Source organism: Sphaerodactylus townsendi, linkage group LG09 (assembly GCF_021028975.2).
Source record: "Sphaerodactylus townsendi isolate TG3544 linkage group LG09, MPM_Stown_v2.3, whole genome shotgun sequence".
NCBI classification, from domain to species: Eukaryota; Metazoa; Chordata; class Lepidosauria; order Squamata; family Sphaerodactylidae; genus Sphaerodactylus; species Sphaerodactylus townsendi.
The window spans coordinates 15,549,447-15,576,714 of NC_059433.1; the positions used below are offsets into that span (position 1 = coordinate 15,549,447).

At 42.9% G+C, this 27,268-nt stretch overlaps 1 protein-coding gene across 1 annotated transcript in view; it reads right to left on the bottom strand.

Annotated features, from left to right (window-relative positions):
• KDSR (3-ketodihydrosphingosine reductase) overlaps window positions 1-26,787 on the bottom strand; it is a 39,782-nt gene extending 12,995 nt beyond the window's left edge. Inside the window, exons 1-7 of the mRNA XM_048507943.1 lie at window positions 26,517-26,787; window positions 13,456-13,545; window positions 9,727-9,783; window positions 7,636-7,701; window positions 7,412-7,507; window positions 4,433-4,624; window positions 1,972-2,055 (exon numbers count right to left, since the gene is read on the bottom strand). Coding sequence (XP_048363900.1) covers window positions 1,972-2,055; window positions 4,433-4,624; window positions 7,412-7,507; window positions 7,636-7,701; window positions 9,727-9,783; window positions 13,456-13,545; window positions 26,517-26,645 — 714 coding nt within the window. The 5' untranslated portion in view covers window positions 26,646-26,787. The remainder of the gene's footprint in view (window positions 1-1,971; window positions 2,056-4,432; window positions 4,625-7,411; window positions 7,508-7,635; window positions 7,702-9,726; window positions 9,784-13,455; window positions 13,546-26,516) is intronic.
• Between the last annotated feature and the right edge of the window lie 481 nt (window positions 26,788-27,268).

A 27,268-nucleotide genomic window follows, 5' to 3' on the forward strand; every position in this document is an offset into this window, starting at 1 on the left:
GATTTCCAAAGTTCTCTCTACATCCCCTGTGGTTTGGAGTGTGTGTGTAAGAAGGGGGAATTGTGAACATGAAGAAAAGGATCTCACAATTAAAAAAAAAAAAGACACAGAGGGCCTGGGTTTCAGATTACTAGACAAGCATATTTTTAATCCACATCTTGCCGGGGGCTGTGAAAAGGAATGCTACACATGCTGTGAGTAGGTGGGCTGGAATAAAACTGAAGAGATTAACTCGTCATCGAGGTGTTGTGGTCAGAACCGTGGGCAGCCAGGTAAACTATACCGGGGCCGATTACGAGAAATTGCTTTTCATCGGGAAATGTTTTTTGAAAAACTAGATCCCAACTCATTAATGTAGAAGAAGATGTTAATGAAATCACTCCAGTGACTGGGAGTAATACAAGAAAAACGGGATGGAAGGGAGATGGCTCAGGAAAAATACACAGGCTACCCTGCCATTCATTAGTTATGCAAAATGTACGTTCAGGTGAAAAAAAAGGAGAAAGACAAACCGAACAAGTGTCAAAAGAGCAACCTGGAGATAGGAACACTTTGGAACACCTAAGTGTTACGCTTAACACAATCTGTAGGAACACTTTAATTAGAAGTCATGTTTCAACTTTTCCTGCTGCAGCAGAATAAGTAATAGAATCAGCTTTGTCAAAATGCTCAAGGTAACACAGGAAGGGATTAACTGGAGAAAGACTGAGACAGTTCTTTTTTTTTGCAACACAGACTGTTAATGAAATCACTGCAGCAATGAGGAGTAATACAAGAAAAACAGGGGATGACAGGAAGACGGCTTAGGAAAAGTGTACAGGCTACGCTGCCGCTAACCATTTATGCAAAATGCACGTTTAGAGAAAGGAGGAAAAACGTATCAGGTGTTAAAACAGCAATCTGAAGAAACTCTGTAATAATTAGAAGTCATGTGTCAACTTTTCCTGCTACAGCAGCATAAGCAATAGAATCAACTTTGTCAAAATGATCAAGGTTAACACAGTAAGAGATTAACTGGAGAAATGTATTGTCGAAGGCTTTCATGGCCAGATTTAACTGGTTGTTGTGAGTTTTCCGGGCTGTGTGGCCGTAGTCTGGTAGATCTTGTTCCTAACATTTTTCCTGCATCTGTGGCTGGTATCTTCAGAAGTGTATCACAGAGAGAAGTCTGTTATACACTGTGTCCAGGTATAAGACTTCTGGAAAACTCACAACAACCAACTAACTGGAGAAAGATTGAGACAGTTTTCTGCAACACAGACATATAGTGAATATGGAACCAGTTACCCCTTTAGAACACAGGGTTTTCAAATTATGGGGCCTGTGATTCCACTTTAAACACCTGTCCCACTGAGAGATTTTAAAAGGCTCCCCCAATATCAAAAGTGATCAACTGGAAAAGCACTGCTTTGGAACCCAGAAAATTCAGGCTCAAATTTCTACTCATCCATGAAATTCCTTGTCACGGTAGTTCTCATTCAAACTTATTTCATAAAGTTAGTGGGAAGATACTGTATCACCATGTTTTAATACATAAGGGGGCAGGTAAAAGATAGATTGGTGGGTGGGTGTGAAAGAGAGAAGGGAGTGCAGAAAGGTGAGGATCTGGGAGTTGCTAGGAAAAGGAAAAGAGGAAATAGTGTTGGAAGGGTATGCAGGACGAAGTGAGGGAACCCCGCAGGTCCTTGCAGATTGCTCCCAGTGCAAATGGTGCCAGCTGAGCCAACCGAGCAATTGGGCCACAGGTTTCTTGGTGAGAGGCTGCCAGAGAGAGGGAAGGATGAAGATGGGGGTGGGTGGTGGGTGGGATAAAGGCATATTGGTTAGGGGGTGGAAAGGAGAAAAGGAAGGAGGGAAAAGGGAAGAAGCTTCAGGGGGTTTCAAGAAAGAGAAAGCAGACAGAGAGGGATAGAGGGAAATGAGGTCCCTTACTTGTAAGTATAGAATATTTAAAAGGAAGCAACATATTACCTTTGTCTTATTTTCTTCTGCGAAGCCAGGTGTATCTGTATCCGGAGGATAGGCAACTGTTATATAGACATTATAGGGCTTTACCTAGTTTGGCAAGAAAAATATTTAATTCATACTACAAAATGGCACATTGAATATGAAGTATGACATACAAAAATGTGTGTATTTGTCATCTTATTGTCAAGATAGATATTCATGTAACACTATTTAACATATAATACCCCTAAGTATGCACTTACCTATACACAAATCCATATTTCCAGGACTGTTCCTTTGTTTATATCTAATGTGTAAGTCTCTCCCCCGCCCCCCAAACAAATAATCCAAGTAAAACACTCTATTTTGAGTCTTGTATACAACTCTACAAATGAACAGTTAAATAGCCTGTCAAGCTCAGGCTGGCGAACAGGGTGGGACATGTCCCATCATCTGAACTTGCTGAAGGCGGGTGTCCATGCCACCTCAGGGAAAGATGCTGGGATGAACAGTCAAGGTGATGAGATGGGTGGAGTTCCCTCTCCAGAACGTGGGCCAAAACTGGAAGAGGCCTGAGCCAAGAGAACAGATTTCTTAAACCAAAACCCCTTTGAGGAATGCAGAGGTAATGACCCCAGCTCTTGCAGAGTTTGGCTTTGAAGGTAGCAGAAGTAGTCTGCTTCCTAGCTGGTTAATATAGGAAGGCTGCCTATTTTGGCAGCTGTTGAGAAAACTCTTTTTTTTTTTTTTTGCCTGAGAGCCACAATAACAAATTAACAGATATGGTCTTTATTGGGTCTTTGGTTCCATTTATGTAGAACGATGGGAAAGAACCAGCGAATATGTAAAAAAGAGCCAGGGCTAGGTAAGAAACAACCTCTCTTTGGTGTCAAACACTGCAGGTCGGGTCATGTCTGAGGGTAAACAATGAGCAGGCCTACATGGCTTTAAAAGGTGGTTTTGAACATAAGGAGTTAGATTTAGACACAGCAAGGGGATTGAAAGGTTTATCCATTAATGAAACCTTCAAATTAAGGGGGGAGCCAGGCATACACCTGAAGAGAGAGAAAAGGCCACTCCCAAGTTTTGAAAGCGTAAAATGCAATCTGATTGACCAAAGGCTGATGGTGATCCAAGTCAAGGTAATTTATTGCATAGTATTTCCCATCATTCTGTATGGGCGTGAAAGTTGAGCAATGAAGAAAGCTGACAGGAAGGAAGTTGATTAACTTGGAATCTGGTGTTGGGATGAGAGTTTAATGGAAACCAAGGACTGCCAAAAAGACGAGGAAGTGGGTTCTGGACCAAATCAAGACTGAACTCTCTAGAAGTTAAAATGACTAAACTGAGGGTATTGTATTGTCGATTCAACTGGTTGTGGTGGGTTTTCCAGGCTGTATGGCCATGGTTTGGTTGCGGCTAGCCTGTGGGGATTGAAAAGGATATTGTGCTTTGAAAACACAAGACTCAATGGAAAGGATAATAACGCTACGAACAGGCTGCAGGAGAAGAGGAAACCCAACATAACATGGATTGACTCAAAGGAAGCTCCAGCCCTCAGTTCCTGAGGTCTCAGGAAAGCTACGATATTTTGGAGGTCATAAATTCATAGGGTCGCCATAAGTTAGAAGCAACTTGATGGCATTTAACACAGAAACAAAAACTGTAGTCTACAAGGGATGAAGGAAGGAGCAAGGCCACAGGAGATGGCATAGAAACTCTCTCACTTTGCCTTGTACAACTTCCTTATAGAAATCTTTTGGTTTATGCTGGTGACCTGGACATCCAGAGTTGATTGAAAATACTTTCCTCGGGGAGGGGAATTTGAATGCCATCTTTCAGCCAAGAGCTGTAGATTTTTTTTTTTAGGTTATTTCTGCATGGCCCAACCAGTGCGACACTGCACCCAGGAAGCTACACAAAGAATAGAAGCAGCTTCAATTACAGCAGCCAAACAAATATTAAGGGCAACTGCTGCCGCATGATCAGGAGATGCCAGTTTGAAAAAGGCAAAGATCAGCAGTAGTGACTACTCAGCTGCAAACATTCGAACAGTGTGAAGCAGACTACTGAATGTCAGTGTATTCGAAGAGTGGTCATCACATTTGTTCAAATGTAAGAGGGCAAATTACAAATACACCGTGGCAAATTCAAAGGTTTCCTACGTACAAGGATAACAAAAATGCACCCCAACATGAATCACCTTTGCTCAAGAGCGCTGCATCACTTGCGCACATGACATCCAGTTATTCTTGATGTGATGCCCTGGTAGTAAATATGCAAATAACTCCAAGCTGAAAATTCTGCCTTTTACACAAAGTTCCTAATCTGTATTGAAGGAGGTGCCTCCGCTTCCAGCCCAGTTCTACAACATCTACCTTGTTATTACAATGGGCCAGCTGTACAGAGAAACTTCCTGAACTGAAGTCACACCAAGGCTCTCCCCCAAACCACACAATGCAAGCAGATGAATGGATAAGCATACCTCCATTTGCAAAGCTTCAGCTAATCCTCGAAGTGCAAACTTTGTTGCGGAATAAGCTGTGAAACCAAACAGTCCAACCTGTCCAGCCTGGGATGACACAAACACAATCCTTCCCATTCTTCGTTCCTTCATGGTGGTAATTACAGCGCGAGCGGGGTAAACACTACCCAGGTAGTTGACAGACATCAATTCCTGAAGGCACAGACACAGGTCTGAGACAAAGTCAACTGATTGCAGAGTAATAAGCGTTCACGACATCCCAGTAATCCATGGGTCTTTAATGTAACCATACGTTTGGATGGGAACAGCCTACAGTTTTGACTAGCCCAGCTTCTGCAATTGTAACACAAACAAGTCCTTTTTACAGATGTAAAAGAAGAAGAGTTGCCCATGCAATACCCAAACAACTTTGCAAATACTATAATGGCAACTTCTCCCATGAGCAGGTTGGAGCAAATCCCCTTGCACGCAACAGTTAATACTAGCAATGGAATGAGGTTGAGTAAACGATGCCACCGTGTTGTGGGATCTGTGTTGATTAGACACGCCAGTCAGGGGCCAAGGAAGGTTCAGCCATGGGATGCTCAGAGTTGGGGGACGGAGAAAAACAGTGGAATCAGATGCTAGCAAGGGTAGTTTCCTATCAAAACAGTACAATATCAGGGGAACTGTTTTGACCAATTTTTCACCCTGGATCTCAATCCCTGAGCCGCAAGATGGGGAGGGAGAGAGGAGGAAAACAAAACAGGACAGAAAATGAAGCCATTTCCCCCCGATTCTTTACTGTATTTATGAACTATTTCTCTACTTTAGAAAGATGCTGAGGCACTCTGCAAGAAGCAAATGAAACATACACACTGGGCCAAAAAACTGTTTGCAGTTGCTGCCTTCTGTGCTTGTCACTGACTAAGTGGAGCACAAGCAAGAACGTACACTGAATCAGGTTTCCTGGCAAACTGCTCTGCCTTATCTCTTGTCAGGACAATGCACTTCTCAACTACCCCTACATTGGGGGTGGGGAGAAGTATAACTGAAGGAAGAAGTCACCAAGAGCTGAATGTTGGGACAATTCCCAGGCAGTCTATCTCTCCTCCCACTAGAACAAGAAGGTTGGGGTTAATGGCCATACTTTCCAGGACTTCTAATATTTTGTTTCCTATGGGAGAGCTTTGGACGTACCCCTACTGAAGGCTAAAGCAGTCAAGATGATGTGCGCTATTGGGCCCACAGGGCACTCTTCCTTCCCTCCACCCCCCACCCCCCAGCATTTTATCAGGTGCTAAAAAAGGCTACATGTTTTCATAGCTGCTTCAGCATAGTGGGGGGGCGGGGAGAGAGAGTATAATGCAGCAGGTCCAATCAGGATTGGGTCCTCGCAACATTTTAAGTTGACTTTAAAATGGAATTTGCCATGAGGATACCATTACATCTAGCTTGCCCATGGAAGACACCTTTGTATTCCTTTTAAAGTATTATTTTTCCTGCGTTCTTAGGAAGTCACCTACATGTGCAGAAATCGCTGCTTTGTCTATGCCTGGCGACCCTGTTTCACTACCCTGTCAGTTGACACAGATCACGAGCCTTGCTATACAAGGAGCCACCAAGTGCGATGGCCTCATGCAACAGCCCTGCTGATTCAAGCCTTTGTCAGTACATCTAGTTCTCCACAGGGGTGGTCACCTTTTTTACCCAAGTATTTTTCGGGTTCAGGTTGAATAGACTCCGAAATTTTCGAAAACACCAAAAAAACCAATACTACATATTAGCTTTTTGTTTCCCCCCCCCCCCCCCCCCCCGGAATTTTTTTGGGTTATTAAACAGGAACCTGAAAAATCTGCCTGCCTCCAAGCTGCACACAGCAGCAGAGTTGAACGCTCAGTCTGGCCAGGTCCTTAGTTCCACCTCTGAAGTCCACATGACTTCAGAGGTGGAGCTTTGGGGGCAAAGTCAGCAGTATAAAGCTGGGCCTTGCCAAGCTGCAGGGAAGGGAGGGAGAGTGATTTTCTTTTGTTCTGTTCTAAAAGGTGGCAGGCCAAATGGGCCCGAAAAAAAATTGACATGTTTCAGGATCCAATTTTTTGGCTTCCTTTTATTGCCCCCAAGTTATTTTTTTAGGTTTTTTTTCTGGTTCAGGTTGGCCAAATACCCCATCTGTGGATACTTCTATCCAGAGATTGGAGGTCATGGACTGATGTCTTCCTAGAAATCTGATAAAAGGTCCAGGTTTGGAAAAGAGGAAAGCTGCTGGAATGAGCAAACAGTGTGGAAAGATACAAAGGACAGTGAGGTGCTCCTGACAAGATTCCCCTCCAGGCAAATGAGCCTCTAGCCAGAACTACATTTCTTGGCCCAGCCCGGTGGCTGGCACCACATAGCTAGGCTGGGCTTCTCCTGAGGAAAGGCTGCTGGGACGGGGAAGAAAAAAAGCGAAAATGGGAAGGGGCAGAAAAGGTAATCTGGCTGGCAGGTGGGTGGGTAGGTGAGAAGGGAAAGGGGAGAGGGTACAAGGCTTTCATTTTAGGAAAAGGTAAGAAGGAAATGATATTCCCCTCCTTCTCATAGATCACTGTAGGCCCTTCACTAACTTACGCAGTGGCGTAGTGGCTAAGAACAGTGGCTAAGAGCAGGTGCACTCTGATCTGGAGGAACCGGGTTTGATTCCCAGCTCTGCCGCTTGAGTTGTGGAGGCTTATCTGGGGAATTCAGATTAGCCTGTACACTCCCACACACGCCAGCTGGGTGACCTTGGGCTAGTCACAGCTTCTCGGAGCTCTCTCAGCCCCACCCACCTCACAGGGTGTTTGTTGTGAGGGGGGGAAGGGCAAGGAGATTGTAAGCCCCTTTGAGTCTCCTACAGGAGAGAAGGGGGGGATATAAATCCAAACTCTTCCTCCTCTTCTTCTTAATTCCTAGCTGGAAATTGCTCCTGTACTTGGTCCTAATGATCATTTTTGCATTCTTTTAACTTGAAGCACTTACCTCAAAATTACTGATACCAAGCTCTTCAAATTTTCCAGTAACCGATGTGCCGGCACAGTTTACAAGCATGTCGACTGGACCCAACTTGTCTTGCGCCTAGAAAGGGTAACCTAGTAAGTCCTTGATTTTCTGCTTACACGTCACTATTTCACCACAGCACTTCTACAACAGTAACCCATGCAAAAAAACAGACAAAATGTACTAAAAGCCCGAAGTTTCCTTACTTGTTTGATGACCCGTTCCACACTTGCACAATCTTTGGAAACATCTACAGAGATACACTGTACGACCTACATGAAAGGGTCAGGGGAAGAGAAGAACAGAAAGATTAGTAACAGTGTGGTATTGCTGAAGTTAAATAAATATAGTATTAAGAAAGAGACCATGGGAAGCTCTTGCAAGTTGCTCTAAGGTCACTTCCGCACATGCAGAATGGTGCACTTTCAATCCATTTTGCAGCTTTACTGTGTGAAATAGCAAAATCCACTTGCAAACAATTGTGAAAATGAATTGAAAGTGCATTATTCTGCATGTGTGGAAGTGCCCTAAGTTTCATAAAGAAAAACAGGGCACAGGCAGACTAAAGGTGAAGGAAAAGAGGTCCAATTCTACTTCACTTCCGCTAACTATGGTATAACAGCACTGAGTTATTACAAATGATTTGGTCAACCATTTCTCTTTTTAGTTACCAAGAGACTATGCCTAATTGCACTATTTTGTCTTATTAGAAATCTTTCCTGTTAAGAGTCAAATACTTCATAATCTGCTCACAGACTGACAAAAGTTTTCATCGTACTTGTAATCCACCTTGGGTCTCAATGACAAAAATAAGTAAAGAAAAATATTAAAACATTCAGGGAAGTAGTAAAAAAGGTATCACTTTTCCATTTAAAAACATACTTTCTGATTAGATAAGAGATCTGCTATACTGAAAGCTTTTAAAGTATTACTGGCCACCAATGTATATTTCTGGGCCACAAACATTATAGCTATGCGCAACAGAAGCCTAGAACTATTTACAATAAAGTACCGTATTTTCCGGCGTATAAAATGACTAGGCGTATAACACAACCCCCAACTTTTCCAGTTAAAAAACAGAGTTTGGGATATACTCGCCGTATAAGACTGTGGCCAACCCTCCTACCCCTTCCCGGGTGCTGGGATCCCCAGCCTCACCCCCGTTGTCAGGGGGGTCGACTAGCTGTGACAGCCTTTGAAGCCACAGCATGCTAAGTTGTTTGGTAAACCAGCAAGCCCAAGCCTGTCTTCCCTGGCACTGCTGTACCTGAGAGAGAGAGCCTGTTAGCTTCACAGGTCTCTTCCCCTTCTCTCTCAGTCCATTTCTCCTTCCCCTGTATATGGTCTTCTCCTGCCTCTTCCTTTCTCTCCTTGCCTCTCTCTCCTTTTCTCCTTCCTACTGTCTCCTCTTCTCTCCTTTCCAGCCCGCCCCCCCCACATTCAGCCGTCCACCTCCCTCCCTCCTCTCCCTTCATGGCCCCACCTTTTCTTCCTCCGTGGTTTTTATCCCCTCCCGACTCTGCTCTGCCAATAAAGACCCTTCCCCTGCTCTACCCCACCTCCCTCCCAACCTCCTCGCCCGTCCAGCCAGCCTCGGTGGTCCTGGAACCCCGCCTCCCACTTTGTCACAGGCCTGCCCTCGCAAGGACACAGGCCTGCGGGCTCGCTCGGGCAGCGCCCGGCCTGCCTTGTCAGCAGTGCCTGGCTCCATCCTCTCGGGCCCGCCGGGTCCTGGCCTGGGAGAACAGGAGGGCTGTCTGTCTGCCACCTCCCCTCCACGTCCCTGCGCTGGCCTGGACCTGCCGCGACAGGGTCCCGCCGGCAAGTCTGCCGAGTCTGGCCAGTCTCAGGAGGGGTTGGTCCCCTCCAGCCAATCCAAGGTGGGGAACCCCTCACGCGAGCCTGGGGAGGGGTGGGTTTCTGCTGGCAAGTCCGGGGAGGGGAGGTTCCCCGATCCCGGACAGCCGCATACGGCGGGAATACAGCCACAAACATTTTTTAGCTCCCCCACCATATGCGGCAACCGAGAATTCTCCAGTCCGGCTCGGAAGTTTCAGCACCCGCCCTATAAGACGACACCCGGCGTATAAGACGACTCCCGACTTTTGAGAAGATTTTCCTGGGTTAAAAAGTAGTCTCCTATGCCAGAAAATACAGTATTTGTGAACTAATTTCATGTACTATTTCATTCAGATTTTGTTCTATACATCATTATAATGCAGCATATTTTCTCTTATCTGCACTGACCATCCCATAGTTACACAGCAGGTCAGCTATTACTATATCAGCAAACTTACCTGCTTGTCATTAACTGCATATTTTTCAATTTCTTTCTTTGCCTCCACCAGCCGACTCTGAAATCAAACACACACATTTGTGGCATTCAAACAAAGTAACTATGACAGTTATTAAACTACTTTTGAAGTAATACAGCAAGTCATGCCTTCATTGTGGATTTTCAGAAAAGTACTCTTTATACTCATGTATAAGTCGAGTTTTTCAGAACATTTTTTGTGCTGAAAAAGGCCCCCTCAACTTATACACAAGTCAGCTGTATTTTAAAAAATATTTTAGGGTTTTTACTTTGTCAGCCACCAGGGGGCGCAGTTTTTAGGCTAGTGGCACCAAAATTTCAGGATATCATCAGGTGACACTCCTGATGATACCAGTCAAGTTTGGTAAAGTTTGGTTCAGGGGGTCCAAAGTTATGGACCCCCAAAGTGGGTGCTCCCATCCCCCATTGTTTCCAATGGAAGCTAATAGAAGATGGGGCTACCCTTTTGAGGGTCCATTACTTTGGACCCCTTGAACCAAACTTCACTAAACCTGGGTGGTATCATCAGGAGGGTCTGAAAAGTTGGTACTGCTAACATAAACATTCCTCCTCTGACAGGTTGTGTGAATCTCCCTTCTAAAATGACACCTGCCATGTGCAATTTTAAAAATATGTACACTAAAAATAATGAGCTATTCTTTTAAAAAGCAGGGTAGTTTTGAGTCACAGTGAACAGGCATGTTCATTCTAGTTTTTATTGTAAGATCCATTGTTTAAAACCCTTCCTTATAAAAAAGCTAAGGTTTATGTACTTTTAAAGTTATTGTTGATACCATATTGTACTTGTTGACCCTCTTTTCCACTTACGGAGCGAGTTTACTGTTTTTCTTTGAAATAAATATTCAAAAACATTTAACCTACTGATGTCTCAATTAATGTAACTTTATTGGTATCTATTTTTATTTTTGAAATTTACCAGTAGCTGCTGCATTTTTCACCCTCAACTTATACGTGAGCCAATAAGTTTTCCCAGTTTTTTGTGGTAAAATTAGGCGCCTCAATCAGTGTTAATTCCTGGCCAAAATATATCTAGTAACCATCAGAAAGTGCTCAATTTAATCTATCATGTAAAAAAACATTTTTAAAAGTGGTTTTTAGATTCTTAGACGGTGAGAATGCATTTGATAGGCTTGAGACTCAATTCTTGACAGTGCATATTTTTGAAACTTGTTTTACTCAATGGGCATAAATTATATATGTGCATTCTGAAGCAAGATTAAATATATTGGACATGCGTCCTCCAAAAATATCCATCTGTGGAGGTGTGACACAGGGCTGTCCATTATAAGGTTTGTTTGTTTATTTATTTATTATGCATGCATGCTTTTGCTTTACAGCTAATAGCATTTCTCATTAGGTGCTCTTGAGATTAAGTGTGTTGGCACATATCAATTTAAAGCAGTGCTTTATGAAGATTGGCTGCACTTTTTATTTATTTATGAGATGATTTACACACAAAAACTACACTGAAATCAAACATAAAACAAACAGCTTACTTGGCAAAATGCCTCAGCTTTTGAATTACTGGTTTCGAAGTTTATTTAATCAGTTGTATGTATTTTCTGGTTTTTTTAAAGCTGTTAGTTTAATCAGCTAGTAACCCTCTAGGATTTTTGGTAATCTATTTTTTTAATATGTTCAGAGTGGAATCTTGCTTCCAGCACCTTGCAAAAATAAGGTGTAAGACAAGTAGATTTTCGGGATCCTTTAGCACACAATTCATCAGAAGAGCTTCAATTAAGAAAAACCAATTCCAAGTCAACCTTTTACAGCATCTAAACAGGATCACTGGTATTTTTTACTGTTATATACTGCGTATATATGCCCACCAGATGATAGAAATCAGCTTCAGGCCATTTAACAGCGCAAATGCAAGTCAAGTAGTAGTAGTAGTGAGTTTACTGTCTTGGCCATAGGCCTTCACAATCTCCTCATATACAACAAACATACCATATATACTCGAGTATAAGTCGACTCTTTCTAAAAAGTCCCTCCCCGACCCTGCCGCTGAATCCGGGACACACATCAGCCTTCATTAACAGTTCCGAGGCTGCTCATCGCTGCTGCCACTGGCCGGCATGAGCCAGTTAAAAAAACAAACACACAGACACTAGGGAGCCTTTCCCTCCCTCCCCAGTCCATCAAAAAAAAAAACAACCCCTCCAGGCACTCACCACTCATCGCTGCTGCCACTGGCCGGCACAAGGCAGTTAAAAACATACACAAACACATACCCCAGGAGCCTTTCCCTTCCTCCCCAACCCATTAAAAAACCCCTCCAGGCACTCACCACTCATAGCTGCTGCCACTGGCCAGCATGAGCCAGTTAAAAAAACCAACACGCAGACTCCACAGAGCCTTTCCCTCCCTCCCCAGTCCAAAAAAAAAATATATCTCCAGGCACTCACCACTAGTCACTCCTGCCAGTAGTAAAACCAAATTGCAGCATTGCAAAAATGTATTTACCATACAAGCTTTCACTAATTCCATTCTATGCAGATTTCATATTTAACCATTAAAGAGGAAGGGGGTAGGGAGTACATATGCAGGCAACACAGTATACTAGCAAAGGCATTGCCAGCAGTAGTCTGCACTTCTTAAAATGGGGCCAATTCTAATACCTTTCTAAGGTGTCTGCTGTGAGGTAGATTTGAAATTTACCAGTAGCTGCTGCATTTCCAACCCTAGACTTATATTCGAGTCAATAAGTTTTCCCATTTTTTGTGGTAAAATTAGGTGTCTTGACTTATATTCGGGTCAACTTATGCATGAGTATATATGGTAGTAATATTAAAACCAACCTAAAAACACCCCGCATATACCAATATAGCTAAAAAGAACTTAATTAGCACTGATACAAATATCCCTGTCAAATAATAAAACATATCATCACTACACCATAATTAGCCTAATTCTTCTTGCGGCATGAGCAAAAAGTGCTACTCGGTTGGAAATGCTTGGCTCTCCATCAGACAATAGACAAATCAATTTCCCAGTGCTGTCAATATCCCCTACAATTGGGAGAGGTTCTTTAATATATTTGGTCCTTATGTCACCATAGACAAGGCAAAACATAATGGACCACCTACTTCCTTTTGAACCTTTCTGACACTATAACCATCTTCTAACGGCCTGTTTTGGGTGCCCTTGCCTTCTGAAATTAGGTAGTTATTTCTAGCTGTGGAATCGCTGAACTGAAATACCAATCTTGACTTAACCTCAGCATTTAGTTCTCCAATACTTTCTTCCTATGTAGCAGACAGAGGATTCCTTTTGATTATTATAAATTAGAGAAAGCAGATATGAAAGTGACTTATACTCAAAATACAACGGGTGGGATATATAAAATCCAGTCGAGGAAGATAAACATCTGCCCCTCGCAGACAGACTACACTGCAGGTTGAATTCTTTAATGAAATGCAAATATGTTTGTCTAAAGCAGTCTAAAATATCCGAGCTAACACCTAACAATTTGGAAGGGCTGATATTACAGCTATATTACACCGAAACCAACCTGAACAAGTTGGTTAGGACTTCCTTAATTCCAGTAACTTTCAATAGAAGAATTGCAACAAAGAAGGCTCAGAGTCAAGGAATTTTAGCTGTTTAGTGGAAAAGTTGATTTTTGGTAACTATTAACTGGTTACAGTATTCTAAAATCTTGTGTAAAATAAGGAAGGTAGACATTTACCTCATTTCGTGCAAGCAGAGTTATAAAAGCACCTTGCTTAAAGCATTCCACAGCAATACTTTTTCCAATGCCGCTGGAGCCGCCAGTTACCTATAAAAGAAAATTAGAGTTTATTCATTATGGTGACTAAACTGTCATTTCTAAGCCTACCTTAGGGGGGTCAGATTGGTCAAACTCAGGAGACTTCAGTTAATTCATATGTACTAACCTCTTGTTTTTCCTCTAAAGAGAACATCACGTACATCAGAACCACTACAACAACCACACCCAAATAGTACTATGATTACAGTGGAAGATGCAGAAATGCCACCATAAATCACAGAAATGACTGCAAACCATGTCCATGATCAATCTGTCCCTCTACAGAATTATTATACAAGACAGGAAGGACTGCAAAGAAAGAAGTGTGTAGGGCAAGGGGGAGAGAAGTTAGTTTACATACATGAGCCTGTCTTTAACAAAGGACGACGCTCTGACAAGTTAACAGACAAGTCAACAATCCCCTGAAGCAACTCTGTGAGTGCCAGACTGCAGAGGGGTCATTATGGATGCTATCTTCAAAATCTATCACTGTTCTTCTGAACTGATGTTTTCTAGTAGCAACTATTAGGCCTACTACTGCCCGAGCACCATGACTACAAAGCTGTAGATACACAGAATTTTGTTATCCCACTTTTATATGAAATTAATCAGTTAACCTCCATTAAACATCTCAAGTCTGCTCTAACTAGGAATCTGACCTAATGTGAAGTGATAGAAATGTGACAGCTACCACCATGAACTTATTGAAAACATTTATTTCCCTCTTTTCTTCTTTACGGAACTTCAAACCACTTACGACATAGGCAAAACACATACAATAAAATAAATTCAAAATAAACTAATAAATTCAAAATAAACCAAGCCTTTTAATTATGTCATCTTATACATATTTATGACTATACCAAGACAACATGGATGAACTTTTCAGCACATGAGAGGAAGACAAAACAACTTCCACTATTATGGCTGACCTCCACTGTTCTGAAATTGTGAGCGCTTAAAGCCAGAGCCGAAGGGGCCTAGAATCACAGATGGTTCATATGAACCTAGCGATTTTTTAAAAAGCTCCCTCCCCAAACAGTTAGCTGATAACTGAGATAAACTTCTTCTGAAATTTCCCTTCATTTATAAGCAGCTTTCCAGGAGGTGTTTGGGAAAAGGGAATGGTTATGATTTTGAAAAGTGAAGTCCACTGGAAAAAAAGTGAATACCTTTGTGTGTAAACAGAAAAAGCTACAGAGAAGTTTGTTTTGGAACACATACTTGTTCAAGAGATGTACTCACATGAACATCTCTTCTAGCAAACTTAAAATTAACTGTTGTGATCAAGAGAAACTCCAATCAATGTGAGAGAAGCTTGTCTTTCCAAAATGAAACAAACTTCATTTATCCCATGTCTTTGATAATTGTTTGCTTGTAATTTAAAGGTAGCGAAGAATAATTGTATACTTGCTTATGAGAAGTTTACATAATCTTCAGAGGTCCTCTTTTGATGACTGAGAAAATGCCAATGCATGGCTTTGGGCTCATGTAGAATACAAAAGTGCCTTTCTCAGGAGCCAAATTGTTCTTTTGCCCCAGGCAGCCTGAAGAAGATGGGTGTCCCATCCCCTCCTCCTTCATTCCAGTCAAATTATCTACCTTGCTTATAAAGCATTTTGTGGCATCCATGGGAGGTTGGTAAGAAGAGGGAGGTTTTGCGATGTTATCCTCCATCTTTCTTTATTCCACAATTTATTTGGGGGGTGGGCATTTCTACACTGTTTGCGTTTCCCAAAGAGATCTAACATGACTTTAGAAGAACCAGTGTGGACATACAACTTCAAACAAAACAAAGAAGACACAAACATATCCTGGGGTAGTCTTGGCTGACCAACTTCAGGCCTCTTCTCCCTGAAAGGAGTTTTTAAATAATTAAAGCTAAGAACCCATATCTGTCTGAGGTCGAATCCAACGGAGGTTAGGTAAGCACTTAACCTGTCTGTGGAATTATATCCAGGCACAACTTGCTACAGGACAAGCCCAAAGCAAATGAATAGAATAGAATAGAATCTTTATTGGCCAAGTGTGATTGGACACACAAGGAATTTGTCTCCGGTGCATATGCTCTCAGTGTACAGTTGAACTCAGTGACAGTTGAACTCCTCTGGAAGTCACATATAACACACATTTCACACAGTAATGAGTTGCAAGATGACCATGAAAGCCACTTTTTGGTCTTTTGGTTTATCTTTCTCCCCTCTTTTCACACATATTTGCTTGATGCTTATGGAAAGACTCATAAACACCTAAAAAGCTTTATCCAAATAAGTCATAGTATGTGTCATGTTCATATTTGGACATCCAAAGGCCACTGGGAAAAACAATCTTGTGCTTGACTTGGAAGAGTATTAAAACACATTTAACAGCACTAGAGCAGTGACAAGGAACATTTTCTCATCACTCAGCTTTTCTACCAAACTGGGGTTTAGCAACAATTATTTAGAAACAAAGGTTATAACAGTTCCCTCCAGCACACATATCATTATACTTCCTCCAGGACAGATATTATTATGATCAAAGCACGCTAGATATTAAATCTTCCTGACAGTTTCAGTACCTCACATGAGTCCTAATGACAAATCACCCGTAAAAAAACCACAAACAATCCTTACATAAATATAATCCTTGCATTCCATGTTTTCAAATCATTTCACATATATATTCTCTAGGTGTTCAGTTTCTAACGGGGATGTGATCCCCCTTAAAAGAGTTGTAACAGGATGGCAAGTTTCCCATCTACACAGATCGGCTCTTCTCAGTTAAAAGTCCTCTCTTGGGTTTAAGTTAGGCAAGAGGCAAGAGTGGGGAATTTCAGACATAGCTTGATATCATGAATGACTTTCTCCCTATAGGAAGACCATAGTTCACTTTTAACTGAGCAGCAGAGTTTTCAGGTAACTGTCTAACCTCGATAATGATAGGACTAGCAAACTGTTTCAGCATTCAAGGAACTAGGTAATTTTTCTAGTCACCAGGCCACTCACTACAGAGCAAAAGAACAGACTTCAGTTCCCTGAACTTCAGCATCTAATTTGCTGGGGCCTGAGCAATCAGCCCTAGTGTTAAATTTGGGCTCAAAGATATAAAAAAACTGATCTGCTGAAGCCTATTATTATTATTATTATTATTATTATTATTATTATTATTATTATTATTATTATTATTATTATTATTATTATTATTATTATTAAATTTGATAAACCGCCCACCCCCGAAGGGCTCTGGGCGGTGTACAGCAAAATCACAACTAAAACAATGTGCATAATAAATAAGTGATAAATAGTTAAAATACATAACTCAGAATAAGCAGCATTCTAAAACCCAGTAAAACAATATTAATAATACTAATGCTACTAATGGCTCCCAGTCCCAAGGTCGGGAGGGGACAGACAATACCGAAAGATGTCACACCGGTAGTGCCAATGATGGTACAGCACGCAACAAAGGGACATCCAATCTGCGGCTGGCCGCCCCAAAAGCCTGGTAGAACAATTCGGTCTTACAGGCCCTGTGGAAATCACTAAGATCCCGCAGGACCCGGACCGCTGATGGAAGTGTGTTCCACCAGGCAGGGGCCAGGGCTGTAAAAGCCCTGGCCCGCGTAGAGGCCAGCCACATCACAGAGGGGCCAGGGATCATCAGCAAGTTGGCCTCAGCAGAACGCAGAGGCCTACCAGGGACATATGGGGTGAGACGGTCCCGAAGGTATGAGGGTCCCAAGCCGCGAAGGGCCTTAAAGGTTAACACCAACACCTTGAAAACAATCCAGAATTCCACTGGAAGCCAGTGTAGGCGGCGCAACACCGGGGTGATATGGGTTCTAAAAGAGCTTTATGAATATATCATGAAATTATTCTTTCCGTGACATTAGTAAACACACGACTACACACAATAGACTATATTACTATATTATTACCATAAAACCCAAGACATAGATAATAAGCCTTCCGGGCTGGCCACGTGGAACCACGTGGAGCCCGAAAGTGGAGCAGCAGTTAGTAAACTGCTCAAGAAGAGATACCAAGCTAATGGGTGAAATACTGTTCAGCTGCACCCATGCGGCAAAATGAAACTGGTGATAAGGTAGCACCAAGTAGCCCAGAGTATTATTTAATTCGCAAATTTATGCCACCTCTCAAGAAAAGCTGCTTGAGGCGGCATACCACATGAAACAATGTAAATTTTTAAAAGTCAACCCTGTAAAAATCTCAAGCCAACAACTATAAACACCAATTCCGGTCAAGATGCCCACCTTAGGGCTGTGCATGAGAGAAACTCCCGAGTTTAAATTGTTTTAATGCGTCTATTACCCATTTGCTGGGAAAAAATTTTTACTTCCTCTTGAGCAAAACCGTGGGTGGTGCTGCTACTAACCAAGACCGAACTATTGAATTATTGCTCTGGAGAACGGCTGTTAATTATACGCCCAGCAACTGTCTACAACTTCTGGCAAAGTCTTCACAAGTGTGTGAGTAGTAAATCTCTCCGGCTTGTTTATTATCTTATCTTGTCAGGGTCAGAAACGTCATTATGACTAAAAGAAAGAACCGGACTAACTCACCCAATTCTGCAAGTCATCAGCCTAGGCAGAAACAGACCAAATTGGGTGATTTTGTTTCAACTCAGTTGCAGAGTATTCAATTGGAACAGGATTTCCCTACTCAGAATAGATTTTTACCATTGGAGGGAGATGATGGAATACAAACAGATCCAGAGCTGGATAAGGTATCTGAAGATCCAACTCCTCCATGTGATAATGAAAGTGTTCCCTTTTAATGGAAAAATTCCACGTTGGGATTCAGTTTACAGAACTAAACTGCACCTCCAACAGCTGCTGAAAACACCAGTCTTTAATATTACTTCAGTGGAGCCTCTTACTAACACAGCCCAGTACTCCAGACTTCTCTTGAGCTTTTCAAATCCATTTACACCTAATTTCATAATGAAGAAAAAAATACTTTTAAGGAATGATGGAGTCTTTCCCCCCAGGATTTTTTAAGAACAGCTATGTGAGACCTCTAGTTAAGTTAACATCTTCCTTGGATGGAACATCTTCTAAATTCAAAACAATCCAATTAATGACCAGGGGGAGGTTGCTTGTGTGCCTGATTCGGGGAATCGAGCGGACCCAATGGAGACAGCTGCGCTTGACCAATGTGCAGATACTCTAGCCTAGCCCAACTTAAGGAAGAGGGCAGTAAAGCTGAGCATCAGGGTTTATCCCATGGGCCTTCTAATCATGAACATTTGGAGAATTCCATTGAAAAGGACCTCTTAAAGTCCTTTGAGACTCTTACTGAGAAGGAACAACAAGGTATTTTGGAGAGACTGGACTTTGTTAAATATAGACTACAAAGGCCCAAAGAGATTAAGATCTCCAACGAGACCACTTCTGTGGAGCTTCCACCTTTCTCTTCACAGGATATCTTAGCATCTTGTAAGGAGCCAGGAGTCCTTGAACCAAATGCCAATAGTTCACACAAACAAAAAACTAATGTAAAACCAACAAATGGTTGGATTTTCAGAGACTCAGAGGGGTTTTTGGAAAGCATAGAGCTAGAAGATTGACAACTAAAACTGCTATCTTGGAATGTGGGGGGATGGTGTAATAAGTTGTATGACCCTGAATTCACCAAAATGTTAATCAGTGTTGATATACTGTTTATCCAGGAGACCTGGGCACAGGGTCCTTCCCTACCAGCATTTGAGGGTTTTAGATCATTCAACCTGCCCGCGATTAAAGTCCATGGTAAGGGACAGGGTAGTGGAGGTTTACTAATAGGTGTAAGGGTGAATCTTCTCTTTGAGATTGAAGAGATCACTCATGACTGCTCCAATTATGTTTTGGTCCTGTTACTAAGGAGTTTAAGTTTTCGCCTTCTGATATGTATTAATGTTTATATCCCACCAAAATTGGCTATGGCCCGGGATGGATGCTTTTGGGGAAAATTATTCGCACTGTTAGAAACTCTAGTGATCAAGTTCCCAAAAGCCCAAATTATTTTAGGGGGAGATTTTAAAGCAAGAATCGGTCCAGGTCACACTACATCTAGTTTGAAAATAAGGGATTCCTGGAGCGTATGCCTGGAGCGTATCTCTAGTGACACAATTATTAATTCCCCAGGTCTTAAATTTCTGGAGCTATTAGTATCATTTAATTTATGTGTGTTGCATGGTTCTAGGTTTGATCTCTCTAAGGGAGCTTTTACGTATGTATCAACATTACACTATAGCACAATTGATTATATTTATTGATTGATTTTATTTCTTTGACTTCTATGCCACCCACCCCCAGAGGGCTCTGACAGGTGTACAACAACTGATACAATCTAAAATATTGCAGTTACTACAGATCTTTTGCCAAAAGTATCTCAGTTTGAGTTTCTAGACTCCTCACTTAGTGACCATAACCCTTTAATGTTGACACTCTGCTGTAGTAATGAACTGGTATTGCCATCTAATCCAACTATGGAAGATGCGATAGGCCATAGGAAATCAAAGTGGACAGTCCCGCTGAAGAATTCTATTGAGCAAATTTAGGTCGCAGAAAATATGAGGTTGGGGGGTAAGATCACCCAAAATTCAAACTATGCTGCGATTGAGTATTATGAAAATATAACTAATCGTATTCAACTCATACTTACATACAAGAAGCCTCAGAAGCATATTGACACCGGTGAGAATAGATGGTTTGATGGAGAATGCAGATTGAAGAAAAAAAGGTCCTAAAAAGTATTAGAAATTTCAGGAAGAGTAGAGAACTCTCTCTGAAGCAGTTAAGGAGGGCAAAATCCCAATACAAGGAAAAGAAAACTAGAACTGGAATACCCTGCAGGAAGTTGTTAAAGCTAAGAATGAAACACTATTTTGGGATTTGATTTCTGTTGGTAATAGAGCAGTAGGGCTTTGTAATGCATCACCAATTCAGGCCTGCACTTGGATTGACTATTACACCCAGATGTTTGGATGCGCCGTGGTCAATCCAGTCCCTTTAGAAATATGTAGTGCAATGGAAATGTGGCTCCCTGTAACAGAATGTGAGGATAGGGCCCTAATAGCTTCTTTGCCTTTAGGAAAATCCCCGGGGACGGACCTAATTCCAGCAGAGTGTTACAAAACCTTCTCTGAATGGTGGCTCCCTGTATTAACAAGTCTCTTTACACAAATTAATAGCACTGGTAGGATACTGTGCGGTTGGACATCCAGCATAATAGTTCCTAGCTATAAGAAGGGTGATAAGCATGATCCACGGAATTATAGACCGATCAGTCTTCTCCTAATTGCTTCCAAAGTTTATGCCAAATTTTTGAAATGTAAATTGGAGGACTGGATTATTGATAACCAGATCCTCCAACTGGCCATTCTATGATTGAACACTGTCAGACATTATATCACCTAGCTTATTCAGCAATAAGGGGACCCACAAAAGCCTTGTATGCTGCCTTTATTGATCTCGCAGCAACCTTGGATTCCTTGGATAGAGGAAGGCTTTGGCAAAAGCTCTTAAATCTTAAGGCAGATCCTCGCTTGGTCTATTTAATGCAGCAACTTCACTTGAATACTTCAATTAGAATCAAGGTAGGAAGTTTGGGTTCTCTGACCAGCACAATACCAATAGATAAAGGGGTAAAGCAAGGGTGCGTGTTGGCACCTCTCCTGTTCAATCTGTATATTAATGACGTAGTAGATAAGTTGGAGGGCCCAGAATTTATGCCACCAGCAATTGGCCAGGCAAAAGTGCACATTTTAAAATATTGGGAAAAACAGTTGTCCAGTGACCCAAATTCTTTGTGTCACCAATCTGAGGTTGAAATAGGTCCAAGAGAAACCTCGCTCAGAATATTTGATCTCCATGCAAACACGCTACTCTATACCACATGATGTTCTCAATAGTGGTAGTCAGGGAACAGATTTGAGGGATTCGATTTACCATATGGACGCATTAATAGATAGAGATCGAACCAATCAATCCAAAATTGCCACCTTCTTTAAATTTTTAAAGAAGGACCATATTAGATCACCATTCTTAAAGCATTTGCCAACTTATATCTTTAGAATGGCATTTACCAACTTGAGATTCCGGGCCATACGAACGGCAGTGTAGAGTGCACGATGTAGTAATGTACCAGTACCTAACGGCAGATGTATCTGTGGTAGTGATGCAGATGAGGACATTCTGCATTATGCTCTGGAATGTCCCCTCTATGATAACATAAGATCCAAATATATTAAAGGAATTCTTCCAATTGCAGGGGACACCAATAACACTGGGAAATTGATCTGTCTATTATCTGATGGTGATCCATATATTACCAATTGAGTACCACTTTTTGCTCATGCTGCAAGAACAATCAGGCTAAGTATGGTGTAATGATGTTGTGTTGTATTATTCAACAGGGATATTTATATAGAGTTAATTTAGTTCATTTTAGCTAAGTCCTTTGGGGTGCTTTTGTGTATGTTTTCATTTTATGATACTGTGGATGAAGAGATTATGAAGGCCTACAGCCAAGACAATAAACTTATTACTACTACTACTATAAACACCAATTAAAAAAACAGCCATAAAAAGAAAAACTGGCTACGGGTTTCCAGGCAGTAGCTGAAGGTAGATTGCTCTTTGTCTCATTTCTTTGCACACCAGTGTAAGAAATTCCTTCTTGCTTCTGAGGTTGATGAAGAGGGTGTTACAGGGATTTTTGGGGTGGGTTGGGGGGTTGTGGTTGTTGTGAATGAGAGACTATTTATATAGTTAGTAGTTATGTAATAGATGGGTCAAGAAAAGGAGTATTAGATCATACTGTGTCCCCCCACCCCCACGCCAGCAACTACAGCAGAGCATTCCCTTGATAATGACTCCCATTGCAGAACTGAAAAGAAGGGATGATGGTTTGGGGGAAAGTATTCCACCTTCAGTTTCTGTGCAGGCTGATAGTGATCTTTCACCAGTTCTGACTACGATGGAGACAAGCAGTGCACTAGCCATGAAAGGCAGAGGACTGGTCTCTGAGAGAAAAGTTGTAGGCATAAAAGCACCATAAAAGTCATCAGCCAAAAATTAAAAAGCACGAAAAGACACACTGAAGCCCCAAAGGGACCAACTAAGTACTAGCTGAAGTATGTGGGAAAATGAAGAACCATTTAAAAAAACCACTGAAGACATATTTTAAGTGAAGGTCACATGACGGCAATATCAAGTTCTAATGACTGTCAAGAAGAATCTTGTAAAATATTTCCAGGTTTCATGAGCTTATGAAAGCCATGACAGGTAGGAGGGAAATCAGATGGGTCTGATGGGGAAGCAGTTATGAAAATTCCCTTTCCCCAGATATCTTGAAGCATGTTCTTTCTTGTGAAAAGCTGCAAGTCCGAGTCAATCAGATCCAAGAGAAAGAAGCCAGAAAATGGTGCACACTGCTACATGGAAGAACGCTCTGACTTGTTGATTTCCTCTGGTGAGAGCAGAGTTTGGAATCTCTTAACAGCAGCAGCTATGACCCAATATGCCCTTCTAGAAATTCCAGAGGATGAATGCTAAACATGTCATGGTAATCTTTTCCTTTCTCTCTCCTGGGGGAAAGAACTATTAGAATGAGCATAACTCCGGTCTCAAACATACAGTCAAGATACAGATATCATCTGGACTTTCTTATCATGAGATTATAATACCAGTCTATTTAAACAAGAAATTCTGGGTTGCTTCCATCACACACCTCTTATTAGTAGCAATGATGTTGTGGGTGTTGATGCAGAGAGGAAAGTGTGGGCATATAGAAAGGTAGCCAACAGTGAAAGCCTGTGCAGTTATTCTGCTCCCAATGTCAGCAGGCTTTCAATAAGCACAACTCTGCACAGGACTGCACTGTTAATTACAGGGACAGTTTTATCATTCCACAGAATCCAGCACTTAAGCATTTGATTAGGTACCAGCTATAATGGAGACTAATGGCAAACGGGGAGAGAGCGTAAATATGTGACCTAGGTTGGAATCTCTTTGGAGGCAGCCCTGTAACTTAAATGGAAGCACACCTCCAAACAGGATGGGACAGATTATATGCTGCTATTATTTTTGGTGAATACATCACATGTATTGTGTCAGAAGAGTTCAAAGCCTTACAGGACTTATGTGACTCAAAAGATACTATATACTGAATAGGATATGATTTCTGTACAGTTCAAAAAACCTTAATACTTTGTTCAGATTAACAAAGAGGACCTTAGTATATACATAAATACAACCCCTGTCATCATGTGCCCAGATGGAATTATTAACTTCCTTAATTACTAACTTCCTTTCCACAATTATTAATTTTCCTTTCCTTTAACTTTTTGTTCACAAATCCTCTAATTACTTAATGGTAAGAAGATTTCAATAAAATGTTTTGGTCTTGGCTACATTATGAACATTTTTAATATTTACATAGCATAGAAAGTACAAAATGTTTCCTATCTTATCCCAACTTCTCTGGGATACACAAGATTTGCCCGTTACAACTAGCAAACTGGGGCTAAAGTTGAGTACAGACAAGTTCAAAGACTTCCCTCAGCAATAGAAATCTACATATGGTGGGCAAGCAAACAAACCAAACCCCTTTTTATCACACAGATAACATGTCCAAGATTCTCTTTTATCACACAGATTCCCTGGGGAGGACCCAGGCACATTATTTTAGGCAGGCAAGAAGGGTAGTGGGACAAACTACACTTATCCTTTCCACATCACAACTTTCCCCATTGCGGTTTGATATATCACAGATTGGCATAAGAAATTAAATGGGAATTTTCTTTTTTAGTTTTGTGGAAGCTGTTGTCTAGATCAGTGGTGGTGAACCTATGGCACGGGTGCCAGAGGCGGCACTCAGAGCCCTCTTTGTGGGCACGCGCAGAGTGCGCCCCCCCCCCCCCACATACACATCTAGGCTGGTCTGGAAACACTGGGCTCGATTATTAGCATAAACCTAAGACCTACTTTTTGGGGAAGCAGTGTTGGTAACCCTGTTAAACCCCACTGATTTTCATGCGAAGAACTAAAGCGCGATCCTGTACCTGGGAGTAAGCTCGGTTGCTGGTAATGGGGCTTGCTTCTGAGTCAACCCTCCTAGGGTCATGATTCTCCCATTGGAAGAGTTGCACGGTTGCTTCAAAGCAAAGCCACCCACTACCACCAAACTTACTCCTGAGTAACGCACGCCTCTGAGCCAACCGTTTTTTCTAAACGAAAACATCAGTATTCAAGTTAAGTTCCGTGTTGGCACTTTGCGATAAATAAGTGGGTTTTGAGTTGCAATTTGGGCACTCGGTCTCGAAAAGGTTCACCATCACTGGTCTAGATCCTTCACACTGACCACATTGTTGTGCTTGTATCTAGTTTTGTGGAAGCCACAGATGACACACAAAGATCAACAGATAACACAGAAAAAGTCTAGAAACTCAGAAACACATTAAAATATACTGTATTGTATACTATCAACATTTTATCTTTTAATACCATAAAGATACACAATTTCTTTTTTAAAGTTAAAACAAAAGAAAAATGAAAAAAATTTAGACTGGTATGAAGTGTGGGTCAATTTTTTTTACACAGACTTCCAGGTAGCAGGGGGTGCTGTGCCACTAACCCCTAGCCGAGTGATGGTGAACCTTTTCGAGACTCAGTGCCTGGGACTCAATTAAAACCAGAGTAATGGGACCCAAGGTCTACATACTAGGCCAGTGGTGGCGAACCTATGGCACGGGTGCCAGAGGTGGCACTCAGAGCCCTCTCTGTGAGCACACACAAACAGAGTCACCCCCACCCCCCACACACATCTAGGCTGGTCTGGGCCACTGGGCTCGATTATTAGCATTAAACCTAAGACCTAATTTTGGGGAAGCAGTGTAGGTAACCCTGTTAAGTGCTATTAAACCCCACAGATTTTCATGCAAAGAACTAAAGTGCAATCCTTTACCTGGGAGTAAGCTCAGTTGCTGGCAATGGGGCTTGCTTCTGAGTAAACCCTCCTAGGGTCGTGATTCACCCGTTGGGAGAGTTGCATGGTTTCTTCAAAGCAAAGCCACCGACAACCACCAAGCTTGCTCCCGAGTAACGCATGCCTCTGGGCCAACCTTTTTTTTTAACTAAAACCTCAGTATTCAGGTTAAATTGCCATGTTGGCACTTTGCAATAAATAAGTGGGTTTTGGGTGGCAGTTTGGGCACTCGGTCTCGAAAAGGGTCGCCACCACTGTACTAGGCAGCACTAGAAGCCAGCAACTTCCTATGCTTTGATGCACCAACCAAAACAAAGTAGCGTTTTTTGTACATTCTTCTATGCCAAGGAGATCAACTGGTGCAATTCATGCACGATGCTTCCAGCAACACTCCAGGCAGCAGGTGGTGGTGTTTCCCCCCCCCCCCCCCTCTTAATCACAAGTTTCTCACCAGAGACTATTCCAACCTACAGGCAACATAACGCACCTCTTAATTAGCCAACGATGAAGGCCGTCCCCTGTGCAAACACATCAGACGGAGCCAGGCAATCTTTAGCCTCGCCTAAACAAATCCCAAGTGACACTTCGAATTGGAAATTAAACACAACGGCAGGGGAGGCGGTTTAAAGGACGAGAGAACACAACGGGGGGAGAATGCAGCTTTTGGGATTATCGCGTGCCCCCTTCTGCCCCCCCACCACCACCACCACCAAAAAGAGGGAAAATAATAAACCAGATTCTTTTGGGCTAAGAATAACTCTCCACATCTCTTATGCGTCCCTGGTCGACTTTACTTTTTTTCCAAGGGGGGGGGGGGGCGGCAGTGTCCTTCCACCTCCCGTTTTGTGCGCAGGTCGCCTATCCCAAAACGAGCTTGGAAAAGGAGACTGACAAACGGGACGGAGAGACTTAGAAGGGGGGGGCCGTTCAGAGGGCCCCTTTCCTCGCGGACGCCCGCCCGCCCGCCCGCCCGCCCGCCCACCCGCACCAACCGCCGCTCGTCCTCACCACGACGTGCGCGCCGGACAGCGACATGGGCTTGGGGCTGGTCACCAGCGAGCCCATGTAGAGCACCATGAGCAAGGCCGAGAGGACGGCAACGCCGCCGGCAGCCAGCAAGAGGGCGACCCAGGGCATCTCGGGAGACCGCCGGCCGACCGGCCGACCCACGCAGAAGGCGCGACCGGAGACTGACGGGAGAACGCGGGGGGCTCCTCCGCCGTCCCTCCGGCTCCCTCACTGACCGCGTCAGTTAAGGAGCAGCTGCCCCAAACCGAGAAGGAGCAGCGAAGGGCGGGGGGGAACCGGCTCTCCCCGCCATTGGCTGGCGCTGGGCGAGCGAAGTAGAGGATTGGCTGCCGAGGCGAGGAGGGAGAAAATAGGAAGCCAGAAAAGTGACGTCTTCGCGTGCCGATTGGCTGCCTGAAGCGCTTAGAGGATGGGAGGAGGGCCTGGGGGGCGGGAGGAGGGACGGTTGACCGCGGCGCGGTCTCGTGAGCGGAGCGCCGGGGACGTTTCGCGCCCGGGCCTGGCGGAGCTTCCGCGCGAGGGAAGTGACCTCCTTTGATCGGCGCCCGCGTGGCCTGCCCTGGGCTGTAGTCAGCTCCACGTGAAGTTTAATGAGGGCTGGTGGTTAAAGAGTGTGCGTATGACACCCTGTGTGTGTGTGTGTGCGTGTGGGCGCGCGCGCCCGGCCCCGGGGGGACAACAAGTTCATAAATAAATAAACATAAGTGCCATCAAGTCACTTCCGACTCACC